This window comes from Balaenoptera ricei, chromosome 2 (assembly GCF_028023285.1).
Source record: "Balaenoptera ricei isolate mBalRic1 chromosome 2, mBalRic1.hap2, whole genome shotgun sequence".
In the NCBI taxonomy this organism is placed as follows: Eukaryota; Metazoa; Chordata; class Mammalia; order Artiodactyla; family Balaenopteridae; genus Balaenoptera; species Balaenoptera ricei.
In genome coordinates, this window is record NC_082640.1 from 17,879,104 (window position 1) to 17,893,832 (window position 14,729).

General features: G+C 41.5%; 1 protein-coding gene across 17 annotated transcripts in view; it reads right to left on the reverse strand.

Moving 5' to 3' along the window:
- PARD3 (par-3 family cell polarity regulator) overlaps positions 1-14,729 on the reverse strand; it is a 631,899-nt gene that overhangs the window by 12,201 nt on the left and 604,969 nt on the right. For all 17 annotated transcript variants that reach the window (XM_059911602.1, XM_059911622.1, XM_059911633.1 and 14 more), the window contains one exon: positions 7,422-7,542. In XM_059911602.1, the coding sequence (XP_059767585.1) occupies positions 7,422-7,542 (121 nt within the window). The remainder of the gene's footprint in view (positions 1-7,421; positions 7,543-14,729) is intronic.

The following is a 14,729-nucleotide window of genomic DNA, read 5'->3' on the forward strand; positions in this document are numbered from 1 at the left end:
CAACAACAAAGCAACATCTATACAGGGAAACACGCAGGGAACACATAATTGTAATGATTCCAGAGATTCACCAGACAGCAAGGCAACAGCTCAGCTCTAAGAGTGCAAATTATAAATAACCCTGGCCTTGTGTGTGATGAAATTGGTGACAAGCAGCGACCTTTTAAGTAAAAAAATAGCCCAGGTTGCCAAGGCCATAATAACGACAGAGGTTGTAAGACAGAAGTATATACATGATTATCTCTTACACAATACGCTGGAGAACCACGATACGTGACTGTCTTCATGGCTTATGTTTAAAACCACAAGTGAAAATGATGCAGGTTGCTTTTGTAAATGAGCTGCAAAGTACTGGTCTTTATTGTGATTATGAAGAGATACGATTTATATTATATAAAAAATTATATAAAGCTTCAAAAGCTGCACAATTTTGGTATCACTAACGTAGAACAAAATATTGAAAATATCTTCTGTACAGTGTTTCACTAAATTAAGTCCTTCCGCATTTCTCTCCATTAAGTAAAAATCATCCTTATTTTTCCAAAATAAAAATAGACAATACAAAAAATAAAAATACAAGACCCAAACTGTTAAATGACTAAAGAAAGAACAAAAATAAATGTGTACTGTACAAAGTTTCAGTATTAATTTGAACTAGGTGGTATTATAAGACTTTTAGAGCTTCGTATAAAAGTGTGTGTGTCTCTTATGAAATAAAATTCATTAGTTTTATTAATATTTAATACTGTTTAAATAATCTAATTTTTCTTCATACAGATAAGAAAAAGAGTATGTATGCATATGTGTGTGTGCACTTGTATATATTCACACATACACATATATGTAATAGTCTTATGAATGAGAATTTAGGGTGGGTTTTCTACTTAAATTATGAATAATAAAAAATTTCAAATTTTCACATATGCCCAGGGCATGTACAGAAAACAAAAATAAAATACAACAAGTTGCTGTGCTTTGGATGAAAACCTATGATGAAGATGATGATAATGATAACACAAAGAACAATGATATCCCTTGAGATTTAAAGTCCTTATTTTAGCAATTCAAATGCACTGCAATCCTAGTATGAATTCCCCATTCTGATAACAAATAGTCACTTACTCATGTTAAGAGTGTAAGTTGTTTACTCTGTTTAAAAGTGGCCATTGCTAATATTGGTAATGATTTTCTATAGAGGACTTACTGCCAACCTCTAATCCAAATAAAGTTAACTTTTGTCTCTAGATCCTGTCCTCTCTGCCCTCCCCTCTACCCATCACATACTGTACTTACACAGCTATCGATCGAACTCTGTGGGTTCTGAATGTTGAAAAGCTTAATTGCTATTAATGATGTGAGTAATGGTAGAAAAATTGCCACGCATACCAATTTCCCTCATCAAGATTTTATAAATATGTGTTTTGGTCTTAACACACTATTTGTCTTCTTCTCATCTTTCCCAGCCAGGGTTTGGATCTATTTTCCCACCTTAATCAGCAAGGAGGTTGAAAATAAAGGAGCAGTCCTCCAGTGTCCCTCACTGATGGGTGGCAGGCAGCCTCATGCACTTCACCACCCGAGGGTTCTGTGGGTAGAACAGCCCACGGGTCATGGAGGCTTTGGCTGGGAGGGTGGGTCATGGGACTCCAAGAAAAGGGTCTATTCTGCAGCAGCACAGAGACACCCTTGCCATAACTAAAGGGCACCCCTTTGCTGCAAGAATGGTTTCCTCCAGGTGGATTTTCAAGAGAGGTGATTGCCAGCCAATCTGAAATGTAGTAACACTACACACAGCAAGGCTATCAACTGAGAAGGTATTTCTTGAGTCCAGGCGTGGAGGCCCATTAGGAGGAAATGACAGCAGACACCTCTGAAGTCTTCAAAAAAGGAAGACAAAAAGAGAAGCATCATCTCCTCAAATCCCCCAGGTCCAGGGAAGGCAGTCTAGGGGTGCAGGATGGCTGTGTAGTGTGACTGGCCCTCTTACTAAAGCAGGCAAGAACCTAACTGGGAAAGGGGAGTTGCTAAAAGTCCAAGGCAGGAAAATGGAGAAAGGGACAGATTTTTTTTATTTGTTTAAGGACAGACAGCTAGGAAGAAAGCTTGGGGGAGAACAGGATATTCATATCGCGGAGGATCAATTTTCTGTCTGAAGGACTAAACTACTTTCAGTCACTACCCACCCAGGATGGAAAGGATTTAGCAATACAGCTATTAAAAGCTCCATTATCCCATCCATCAACAGTCTCAGCCAGCAAGTCTGCTTGTGGGCAACACTCAGGTATCTGTAAAGTTTTAACAGCATACTGTACTTAGGTCTGCAGCCTGCAATTTAATTCTTTTAAAAGCAACACTAAGTTCTGTCCATATCTGAGCTCTGTGATAATAACCCTAACCTCAGCTATTGTTCCATTATCTTAATAAAGATTTACAGCAACTTGCTGCTTTATTTATGCTGCACCTGGCACTGCTTTGCAGGAAGAAGTTGCTTTTTCTTCTTCTTCTTCTTTTACTTAGCTTGGGAGAGAATTCACTTCAGTTATGGAGCTAAGGAAATGTCCTGGGCCTCTGCTCATCGAAGGACCTTTTGTGCCACAAATCAGCTCCCTCAGGCCCAAACGTTATTTTGAACAAAAGCCCAGGGACAGGTGCGTACTGTTCTGCTAGAGTAGAGAGAACATTCTGAAAATGGATGAGTTGAAAAGGGCCACTTGGAAGAATTTTCTGCAGCATCTCTCTCTGTATGTAAAGTCATTGGCTTGGATATTTTTCTAAATGATACATCTGACTGCACTTCATGTGTGGGCATTTCTGACAAGCGGGACAATTTCAATTAATATAGTCTAAGCTGTACACACAGCTTGAAGATGGGCTTGTGGTTCCTTAACACTAAAATGATTACAAATAATTCCAGTGGGTGAGATCATGGCCTCATCCTTTCCAAACACAGTGAGCTTTCAAGGTCAGAATACATACGGGAAAAGAATCAAGATTCCGAGATATTCAAAGCTCATTTTGTAAAACAGATAATAAAAACTATAGGCTACGTTACATTTTGAACAACTGAGCAGCTCTTAATAAGGCAACAGTGAGAATTTGTATGAAAATTAAGACACTGAGTAGAATTACAGTCACCTTACACTCATTTACATGGTCTGCAGAATGGAGAGTACACAGCAAGATCCCAATTGTTTGATAAACAAATAAATAATTAAATAAATGGAGAAGGTCAACTTCTGACGCACAATTTAGGAAATTATTCCATTCCCAAGGTAATCAGCCTGTCATCCAAATAATTCCCCGCTCAGTCATTACAGGAAATGATGATATAAGCCAAGTTGCCCATCTGAAGTTGCTACGGCATTTTGATACACAATAATTTGGCCTATGACCTTCAGTAGTTGAGTTTCCTAATGTACAAGACATTCTCAAACATTTTTTTCCCAGCATGATTGCTCATATTAAGCAGATAACATAGAAACATGTGCCAAAATATTCATGCCCCGCATTAAAAAAAACTCATAAAGAAACCTAATGGACCAAACGGTTGCCACATCTCCTAGCGCAAAACTTCTAGAGCTAAGAAGGAGGAAATGCTCATTTAGCCTCCAACAAACCTGGAGATCTTGCCTGTGGATAACTAACCAGAAATAATTCCAATTAATTTTAGTTCCCAAAGATAGATTCCTCTGTTTCTCAAAGTTATATATTTAAAATATCTTCCCACTTCAAAGAGGTGTTCTTTCAAGCTTTTTTGTGCCCACCCACAATCAAGTTGGGTGTGGTTCCTCTGTGTTCAATAGTCCCTGCATCCCCCTCTCAAGACTGTAAAAGCATGCCTTTCCTTTGTATCAGCTCCACTGTAGGATCCTAAGGGCATTCTTTCTTTGTTTTCCAGAACGAAACACAATAACAGAACATAATCAACACTCAAGAAATTTGGTGAGTTAAATGATTAATTACAGACTAAAACATGCTGGTTGGATAATCCACATTCCCTGGTAAAGTAAAATGGCACGACGCTGCCCGTCCTGGGCTGGACGAGGAGTGAAAAGCCCTTGGAGGGCCTGGGCTGCTAGAGTTACGGGGTGTGAGAACCATTTCCATATGCAGCGGCTGTTTATCCCTTCAGGTTGCCACTGGCTTCATTCTTCCTTTCAGCACCTTTGTGCAAATACACACAGTTAAGGATGTTTACCCCGCAACACAAAAGAAGCCTGCTTTAGGAAACCTAGCAGGACTAGGTTGAGTGATTAAGCCAAACAACAGAAGTAGATGAACATAATTCCATCCTGTTGCTACATGGGAATGACTCAGTTTACTTGATCATCTAGAAAAATAAACTAAATATTATTAATAGTGATATTGTTGCAGAGGACAATTAGATTTTCATACGTATTAAATCTGTTGCACATGTTTTATAACCTCCCAAAGTCAGCTACGATTGATTTCCTGAGTTTTTCCTCCGGGATGCCGTTCTCATATTGCCTGTTCTAAGGTCCCATCTTCCTCACTTGAACCAAGGTGAGGTCCTTCAAACTGGGACGGCTTCTCCAATTTTTCCTTCTTCTTCTTTCATTTGCAAAATGAACCTTCCACAAACTGCAACTTGATCACCAAAGCCCAGATCAGAACCTTTTCTGGCTTTGTGTGGAGTGTACTGAGGGTGCTGGATTTTCGGACCAAAAAGGACCTCAGCGATGATCTAAACTCTGGAGCAATGCTTCCCAGAGCTGACCATCCTTCGAGATGATGTGGAGGGCTTATTAAAATACAGATTCCTGGGCCCCACTCACAGAAGTTCAGATCCAGTAAGTCTGAGGCAGGGCCCAGGAACCTGCATGTGTGACAAGCTCCCAGGAGAAGCTGAAGGTGCTGGTCCGTGGACTACACTTGGAGAAGCTCTGACCCACGGCACCAGCCTCTGTATTCAACCCAAGGAGCTCTACTGACATCTGCTTTACTCTACACCCCCAGATTCCTCTTAAATGTTCATTCTAACAAAAGGTTTAGTAACTGACAATCAGCTACTCTAACCCCCTTGGTTTACAAATAAGAAAACTGAGGCCTGGAGAAAAAATTTAAAATTATTTTTTATAACCTGGCTAGTGGGCCAGCATTCTGTCTTGATATCATTTTTGTTCAGACTTTCAATCTAGCATTGAAGGTTCCTAGAACCTTCCCACCTTCATCTCTCCTTCCCTACAATCTAACCACACTCGGATCTATGTCAGCCTTTTCTCACACCATTCTTCGTCTGCCCATACTCTCGCAAATATCGAGTGTAATCATATTCCCAACACGTTGAACTGAACTCAATACACTTTTTGGGCCCTAATCACTCCTCCACTTCAGGAACTCACATGCATGGATGGGACACCTTTGATCCCAACATCATCCAGATTTTCCTGGACTCCAAAAATACACTCTTGACCGCAGCCTCCTAAGCTTTATAACCCTAGATTGCTGGCACCCCCAGCTCCACTCCCAGCAGCCTCCCAGGCTATCAGAGCAGTACTGACCACCGCTTCATCCCTGTGGTGAATACCATTCATCCCTGAGCTGTACTGACCACCCTGCCCACACGGGGCAGTGCTTCACCAGTATCCTCCCAGGCTTGCCTTCCTTGACTTTCTGCCATGTCTGTCTTGCCAATCCTCATCACAGAATTCATCTAAAAAATTATTTTTCTAAACAACAAGGTCCTACTGTATAGCACAGGGAACTCTATTCAATATCCTGTGATAAACCATAATGGAATAGAATATGAAAAAGAATATATATGTATAACTGAATCACTTTGCTGTACAGCAGAAATAAACACAACATTGTAAATCAACTATTCTTCAATAAGATAAATTTTTTTTAAAAAAATTATTTTCTGGGACTTCCTTTGGTGGCGCAGTGGTTAAGAATCTGCCTGCCAATGCAGGGCACACGGGTTCGAGCCCTGGTCCGGGAAGATCCCACATGCCGCGGAGCAACTAAGCCCGTGCGCCACAACTACTGAGCCTGCGCGTCTGGAGCCTGTGCTCCACAACGGGAGAGGCTGCGACAGTGAGAGGCCCGCGCACCGCGATGAAGAGTGGCCACCACTCGCCACAACTGGAGAAAGCCCTCGCACAGAAACGAACACCCAACACAGCCATAAATAAAAATAAATAAATTTAATAAAAAAAAAAAAAAAAAAAAGAACTTGCTCTTGTAAGAACTGGAGTGAAGAATAATTAAAAAAAAAAAAGAATCCGCCTGCCAATGCAGGGGACACAGGTTGGAGCCCTTGTCCGGGAAGATCCCACATGCCCAGAGCAACTAAGCCCGTGCGCCACAACTACTGAGCCTGCGCTCTAGAGCCCGCGAGCCACAACTACTGAGCCTGCGTGCTACAACTACTGAAGCCTGTGCGCCTAGAGCCCGTGTTCCGCAACAAGAGAAGCCACCGCAATGAGAAGCCTGCGCACCGCAACGAAGAGGAGCCCCCGCTCGCCGCAACTAGAGACAAAGCCCACGTGCAGCAACGATGACCCAATGCAGCCAAAAATAAATGTTAGTTAATTAATTTTTTAAAAATTATTTTTCTATTCGCAGTTCTCAAAGCATTATTGGCTATGGTCACACTATCATGTTGACTGGACTTACTAATACCCTCAGTTAGATTTTCCTCCCTCAGGCAGCTTATTTACTCATCTCTAGTTGACTCTCTCTCTCAGGTTTCCAATGAAAGCCTTCACAATTCCCATCATCTTGAACCCCCAAATCTGCTCCAATGCCTCCCATTCCCAGAAGTGACATCATCTCTAAGGCAAAACACAAGATCAGAGCCCGAGTCTGGGGCTAGATTGGGAGGATTAATTAGCCCGCCACACTGTGGAATCTGGACTTATCTTGGGGGCATTGAGAAGCCATTCAGAGCGCTGCTGTAGAAGGGTCCCTCTGGCGGCGATGGGAGGGAGGACTGGAGATGGGCTAGAGGCAGAGACCTGGAAGGGGCTCAACAAATGCACACAGGAGACGAGGGAGAATCAAGAATCTTTAAATACTGTACTTTGCGTAGAGTAGATACACCATAGACGTGTTGAACTGATTTATTCAGGCTCTGACTCTCAGAAAAATGTATATAGAAAAATACTTAACTAAACTTTAAAAAATGCATAGTTGAGAGTCAGAATACTCCTCTCTGTCTTGTCATCAGGCAAATGAAACCTATTCTGCAGCGGACAGATGGTGCAACAAGATATAAAATGAAATTAGCAGTGATGAAACCCAGATGGAAATGAGGAAAAGGTCAATATACTAAAGGTCAAAGGAATTTGGCTCCATCTTGTCTTGTTTCATAAAGGTCTGAGGTCACAGCTCAGTGGCTTTTACTGCAGGGAAGTTGCAGGACTTCCTACAAGTGAGCCAAGGCACCAAACACTCACCCAGGGTTGTTCAAAGCTATAGGTACGTCGCCGATCTTCCACATCTTCATCCTGCTTTGCTTGCTGAAATTCTTGCCGGAGACGCTGTATCCGATCATGGTTGCTAGGAGTTGATCTGTTGCTAAAAGACAAAACAGGCAACAGTGAACACCCTTCAGAAATACAATCTGTGGATGGCAGTTGCTAGGAAAAAATGGCAGCTTGCTGTGAAATGGTGCTGTTTGAGAGGAAGTGAAATTTTAAGACAATATCTAGGCATTTGAAATATGTTTTCATTTTGTTCTCATGATTAAGACTTACTGAGGTGATCTTAGACAGATATTCAAGAGGGCAAGTGGTATTTTTAGACATTCCTTTTTTACGCAGCTCTTTAAAAGCCTCATTTCCTCTCGGTAATCTGGCAAGGTGTTGGCAGCAAAAATTTTTTGGAAAGGACATTGCATGAAAAGTCGGAAATACCAGGGTCCAGTCCTAGCTCCTCCAGCTTCTTAAAGTAAGACACTTAATGTCTCTGGGCTGCAGCTTCTTTATATATAGGAAGTGCACATAAGAATCCTTTTTGCTCTAAATATCATAGTTGTAACAATCAAGTGACACAACACCATACGATACAGACTCACAAACGTGCAGTATTACTTTCATAATGCCATTATATGAAGTTCTTATTTATGAGTTTTCAGACGTCTATATACAAAATCCAACACTCACAGTATACATGAAAAGCATTTTAAAAACAACCTCAGGTGGTAGTTTGATTGAACCAATGAGTTCATAATAATTTTACCTTCTTTTTTTACAGCTTTGAATTCTGTTTTATCTTCACAGAAAGCTTATAAGATAGGTGCAGAAGGTAGTATTTCACACACACACACACACACACACACACACACACACACACACACACACACAAAGGTAGAAACTGCCATTCAGAGAAGATAAGTAACTTGTTTAAAGTCTCCAGTCTTTCTCTAGCCGGTGGGGAATGTGAGACTAGAATCGAGAATTTTCTGGCCACTAACCTAGCCTCATCTCACTATACCCTGTTGTTTCATTTAGTAAAACACACAGCAGACACCAAAGCCCATCCCCTATTAAATTACATACATATTTAAAACAGTATTTTGCAAGAGTAATAGATATAACCAAAATCAATCTTAAATCTCACAGCACTTTTGGTGGATTCCATTCCCTAAGCACAAAATTACATCCAATCCGGACAGCTATTCAAGCACATTAGGTATATAGTTTTCCAACAAAACTTCAGACTTCTTGAGGACAAGAACCAAGTCTTATATTTATCACATATGCCCCTCCAAGCTGCTGGCAGAATGGGAAGCTGTCAGCCAATAGGAGGATGGGTCCCTTCATTGAAGACATGTTGCCCTGGTGACTCAGAGTGGATCTGAGTTCTTTTGGCTGCACAGCCCCCTGGGTAATGTCATTTGTGAGAGGTGGCCTGGAAAGAGAAAGTCTGTCAGAGGAGAGCCTATAAAATTCTCAAACTAACATGTCTTTGTATAATTTCACATAGTTTCAAGAATTCCAAAGGTTTGAAAATCTCAAATTGAAAATGATCACATCCAGGACCATAACATGAACATCTTCTAAGAAGAGGGGATTGTCTTTCATCACTTCATCTCCTCGGTGGGTTCCTATCACCCTTATGTTTCTATCAATTTCATGAGAGCTTCTGGAATATCCTGTCGATACATTCAATTTGATGATTTTCCCAGTCAATGAAAACTTGTGTTCCCTTTGTTCCTCTTCTGATAGATCTTTAGATCTTTGGAACTGATCAGCCAGAGAACATGGAAAGTTAATCTGTAAAATGTGCTAGTTGACAACATGAAGCTTCCGTCTACATATGGGTACCACTTCAAACTTCCCCTCCACACTCCTGAGCCTAGCAGGGTGTTACTCCTACTGGCTTTTAAATCATATATACAGCATCTTATCTTGTCCCAGCAGATACATTTTCCAGATGGAACGCCCAATCCACAGAACTCCTCACTCTCCATGTGAAACTGTGATGGTGTAGGTACGTGGATAGATTCATAAGACAAAGGCTAGGAAAGTGAAAATTCATTCACCTCACTGCCCTCTTTCCAGCTGTGACTCTTTTGTCCCCTGCATACTTCACAGCTTTTAATAGGGGGATTGTAGGAGGCTTGCCTGGCGAAATATTTTACAAGTCTTAGTAGAAATATTTCCCTATTATTTTCATGTAGCACAGACAGTTTTAACCACATAATTATTAGGTCCATGAAGTCCAAACCGTTGGTGAAAACGGACCTCTTCTTACTATTTGTGATTACCTGAATGCGCAGTCTCCCAAAAAAGTGATTCAGTTATATGTATACTTGTATCTATTCTTTTTCAAATTCTTTTCCCATTTAGGTTATTACAGAATATTGAGCAGAGTTCCCTGTGCTATACAGTAGGTCCTTGTTGATCATCTATTTTAAATATAGCAGTGTGTACATGTCAATCCAAAATTCCCAATCTATTCCCCCCCCCCCACACCTTTCCCCCTTGGTAACTGTAAATTCGTTCTCTAAGTCTGTAAGTCTGTTTCTGTTTTGTAAATAAGTTTTTGCATCATTAAAAAAATTTTTTTTAGATTCCGCATAAAAGCGATATCATATGATATTTGTCTTTCTCTGTCTTATTTCACTTAGTATGGTAATCTCCAGGTCCATCCATGTTACTGTAAATGGCATTATTTCATTCTTTTTAATGGCTGAGTAATATTCCATTGTATATATGTACCACATCTTCTTTATCCATTCATCTGTCGATGGATATTTAGGCTGTTTCCATGTCTTGCCTATTGTAAACAGCACTGCAGTGAACATTGGGGTGCATGTATCCTTTTGAACCATGTTTTTCTCTAGATATATGCCCAGGAGTGGGATTACTGGATCATATGGTAGCTCTATTTTTAGTTTTTTAAGGAACCTCCATACTGTTCTCCATAGTGGCTGTACCAATTTACATTCTCAGTCTCACAACAAGGGAAGTGGACCCAGGTCCTTAATTTTAAGTTCTGGTGACCTTCATGCTTCTCATAGGACAAGACAAGTTCTGGAAGTCACTTCTGACCTTATTTCCAAATCTGAGCAGCTGGCGAGACCACTGTTTCACTCTCTTTTCCTTGCTTCCTTTCTTCTTATGCTCTAGAGGAAGCAGACTGACCTGCCTAAGACTAGCAAAGCACCCGAGGGTTGAAGGCTGCAGTGGTTTTCTGGTGGATGGAGATTTCCAAAGACTGGAAGCCCATCAAGAATCCTTGGGGAATAACAGCTGGCAGTCTGCAGGTGAAACCCTGGCTTCTAGAGATGGAACCACTGCAACTGCTTAGTTCTGCCTCCCAGGCCAGGCTCTAAGGGCCAATAGCTCACATCTGGATTTCTAAAGCTCCTGGTTACCTCTTCTGCCAAGAAGGCCAAAGGAAATTTGAAATATTCATTAGCATTCGTGACGAATGCCTGCAGACCCCAATCAACTTATATTTGGGTTCCTTGCCAACTTAAAGTTGCTCATTATTATTTTTTTTTTTTTGGTGAGGAATATGATAAAGATATCACCTATGTTGATCAGAGGGGTGAATGAGACAATAAAACTGTTAATGAGGAGTCAGTAAATCATAATTTACCAATAGTGTACAGAAAGGAGGGATGAGGATGGGAATGACAGAGAGGCTTTTTGGGTAAAAAAAATCTACATGGTTTATGTCCAACATTAGCATTTAGCCTTTCTTACACGTTGGTGTTTATACACGTGCACACACTCATGTGTGTGTGTGTGTGTGTGTGTGTGTGTGTGTGTGTATGTGTGTGTACTTTAAACTAAATGAAGAGGGTTTTGGTCCCGTAATGATCTGGGATGTTTTCTGACAGGGTCAAGAAAGCGTACATTGGATCACACACTGTGGAGATCCTTAACACACATGTACAACCTAACCCTGACTTAGATGGAACCTAACTCTTTCCCATGCAATTACCGTGGGAATGTACTCTCTCCTATCAGAGGTAGATCACACAGAGTACTAAGTTTTAAAACCTTCAGACTGGACTCCTGCGATGTGCTTCACAAGCAAAAGTGGCTGAAAACACCAATCATGCTAACTGCAGCCACAGTGCTATTTGTAGATAAGCATCCAGCCTGCCCTGCACCTGTGCTGCCCAGGTGCACTGAATGAGGAAAGAAACTTCATAATCGTGGCTCTCACCACTAGACACGTCTTGTGTTATGAATCTCATCATCCACAGGGCTTTTTCAAAAATGCCGATTGAGACTCGTCTTGAGATATTCTGAGTCAGCCTGGCTAGTGCAGGGCCCAGGAATCTGCATGCATTTGAAAGCACTGCAAGTGCTCTATGGGCAACACTTTGAAAACAAGGCCTGCAGGCTTCATAGTTGGGACAAATTCCAATGCCTGCAGGGCAATTAACTAAAGAGTGAAGGAGACCCTTCGTGCGCTGGAATCACGAAGTATGTTCTGTGACAACTGGGAGAAATATGCTTGGTCTAGAAAGGGAGGCCCTTACTTGGTTCCAGTAGATTATTGCCCTGAAAGGATATGGGTCTGATGTTGTCTTCTAACTTTTTTTTTTTTGAGAGAAGTCAGAATTATAGTCCCCACCCTACCTTCTAATTTTAAACGTTGGCTTATTTTAATTTGTCAGTCCTAGGTGAGACAAAAAAATGTCTGTTGCCTGCTAGCTTGTAAGCTCTACTTTATATTCTACAGATGCTGCCTATTTTATAATGTTGCTTTTCTAGGTTATTTACTTTCACTGCACCGAGATAAGGCTAGTGGACCCCTAGTAACAGGCCCAAGAAGCAAGTATTAAAAAAATAAGACCACTGGGCATTGTCATTGCAGACTTGCCTCTGCTCCGGATCTGTCTAACACTGGGCACGCTGGCCTGCAGGCTTGAGTTCTGACCTATCTTTTCAGACCAGCTTATGCTGAGAGAGGGGTGTTTGTGACGTGACTGATGAATTCTTTATGGACTAAAAATACTTTCACATTTGCATGTTTAATTATGCAAGGGAAATCCAGAAAACTGGAATAGAGGGCATAGCCTTAAGACCCAGAATTCAGTGGAAGGGAGAATAACCACTCATTGCTCTGAACAAGGAGGTACCGTCTTGGTACACAGTCTCCTTCCTATAGAAGGAAGGAGGAAGGGAAAGCCAAGAGAGGAGGAAGACAGAGGGAGGGGATGGATTCATGGGCTCAGAAGGGGGAGATGATTCTAGACTCTAGTATAAGAGAAGAGACGCTCCCAAGGAAGAGAGGAGATAAATTTGCTCGAATCTTTCTTTCTGTAATGCCCTTTCTTTTTCTTTCCATCTTTCCAATTCTACCAGGAAGTCAAAGAAATCAAATGCCACCTCCTTGAAGCCTTTCCTAACTACTGCAGCCCATGTTCATCTTTTCCTTTCAATTCCTCAATAATCCTTGTCCTCTGACCCAAATACTGTTTTACAGTGTTTGGTACTTAGATGGGTGTGTGTTTCTCTTCCTTAAGTTTAGGCCTTCATTACAATCATGTAATATATATATATATATATATATATATATATATATATATATATATATTTTGTACGTCACATCCCTGTGGCAGGTAAATTGTTAGCAAATATTTATGATGGACAGACTTTCAGGTGTCCCATGATCCCTGCCTCTGGGATTCCAACCTTTGTGCAACCCAAACACATGAGTGTGGGCAAGTCCATCTTTCCCCTTTCTGGCTTTGAAGAAGGAAGCTGTCACGAATCCTACAGCTTCAAAGAACAGAATAATGCCAACAACTCCCGGAGCAGGGAAGTGGGGCTTCCCTAGCACAGCCTCCAAGTGAGAACCCAGCCTGGCTGACACCTTGATGGCACCGGGATGAGACCTTGAGCAGGGAGATTCCGCTAAGCCGTGGCCAGACTCCAGACCCACGGAAACTGATACAATAAACATGTGTTGTTTGAAGCTAAGTCTGTGTTAACTTGCTCTGCAGCAAAAACTGATACCCACTGATGATGGCCTTGGCTGTGTGACTTGATTTGGCCGGTAAGATGTTAGTGGATATGATGCAAACAGGGGTCTGCAATGGGATTGTACGGCAGGTCTCCCTCTGATGACAACAAAAGATAACACCTAAACTCCCTAAACCTTGCTCTCTTTAGCATACACACACACACACCACCACTATCACCACCATGTCACCTTAAACAATGTGAGGGCGTTGTACACACTTATTAAATGAAATCAAGTGGCCTGGAAGGGCTCACAGAACTATGCCTTGTCCACAGTTGCAACCGAATAAATATTGCCTGTTGCAAAGCCTGTTGGTTAGAAGAGCAGAGTAAAAGAGAGGAATCCTACTTGATGAATGAGTTTTACCACTATCATTTATATGATTCATCGCTCCAAAGTTCTGGTCTCCTGGAAAAATTACACAAAGGAAATACTATTGCACAAGATGTCACTGAAAGATGGTAGCTGCCAGATCTTAACACGTGAAACCAATGGAGTGCACTTTCCACTAGACACCAGTGTACAGCCAAGAACACCCCATGGAAATCTACCCAATGGCTTAGGGTAACGCCTTTTGTCAACCTCCCCATCACTTCACCAAAACACCCCACTCTGGTTCTGTGATCTCTGCAAATCAGCCCTCATAAGGCCAAAGCAACAATGTTTTCCCAGAGTGTGGGGAGAACAGACTCAACCAACCAAGTCGTTTGGTAAAACCAAACTCAAGGACATATCCTAGTTTCTCTTTCCGGCAGAAATTGGCGACCTGCTAGGATCCGGGTCGACACACAACCCACAAGGATATATTCCTGGTTAAAACGGCTTTTAGTTACTTTGCCAAGGATTCAGTTTGTAACACATCTCCTTCAAATCCCCAATTTGCAAAAGAATAGGCGCACAGTAAAGATTCTGGTTAACCGTATCATCTCATACCTTCAGCCTCTTCATTTTTGCTCTATACTTCTGAGCCCTAGCAATTTACTTTTTGGCCTAAGCACAAAATTCTATTCCAAATGCTAGTGAATTTCATACCTGTATTTGGCATCCAATTACTGGGGATGCAAAAGGACATTCTTCTTTTTCCCAATAAAAAAAAAATGCAAAAGCCGATTTCCAAATTATATCTGAGACCATGGAAATAAAGCAGCTCCACACTCGAAGCTTTTTCCTGTTGATATATTTCTATCACCTCCCCCCAGGTATTCCATGGGCACACCAGATGGGAAAAGTGCCAGCCTCTCTGCTTAAGGAACTTTTTCTCCTCCGCC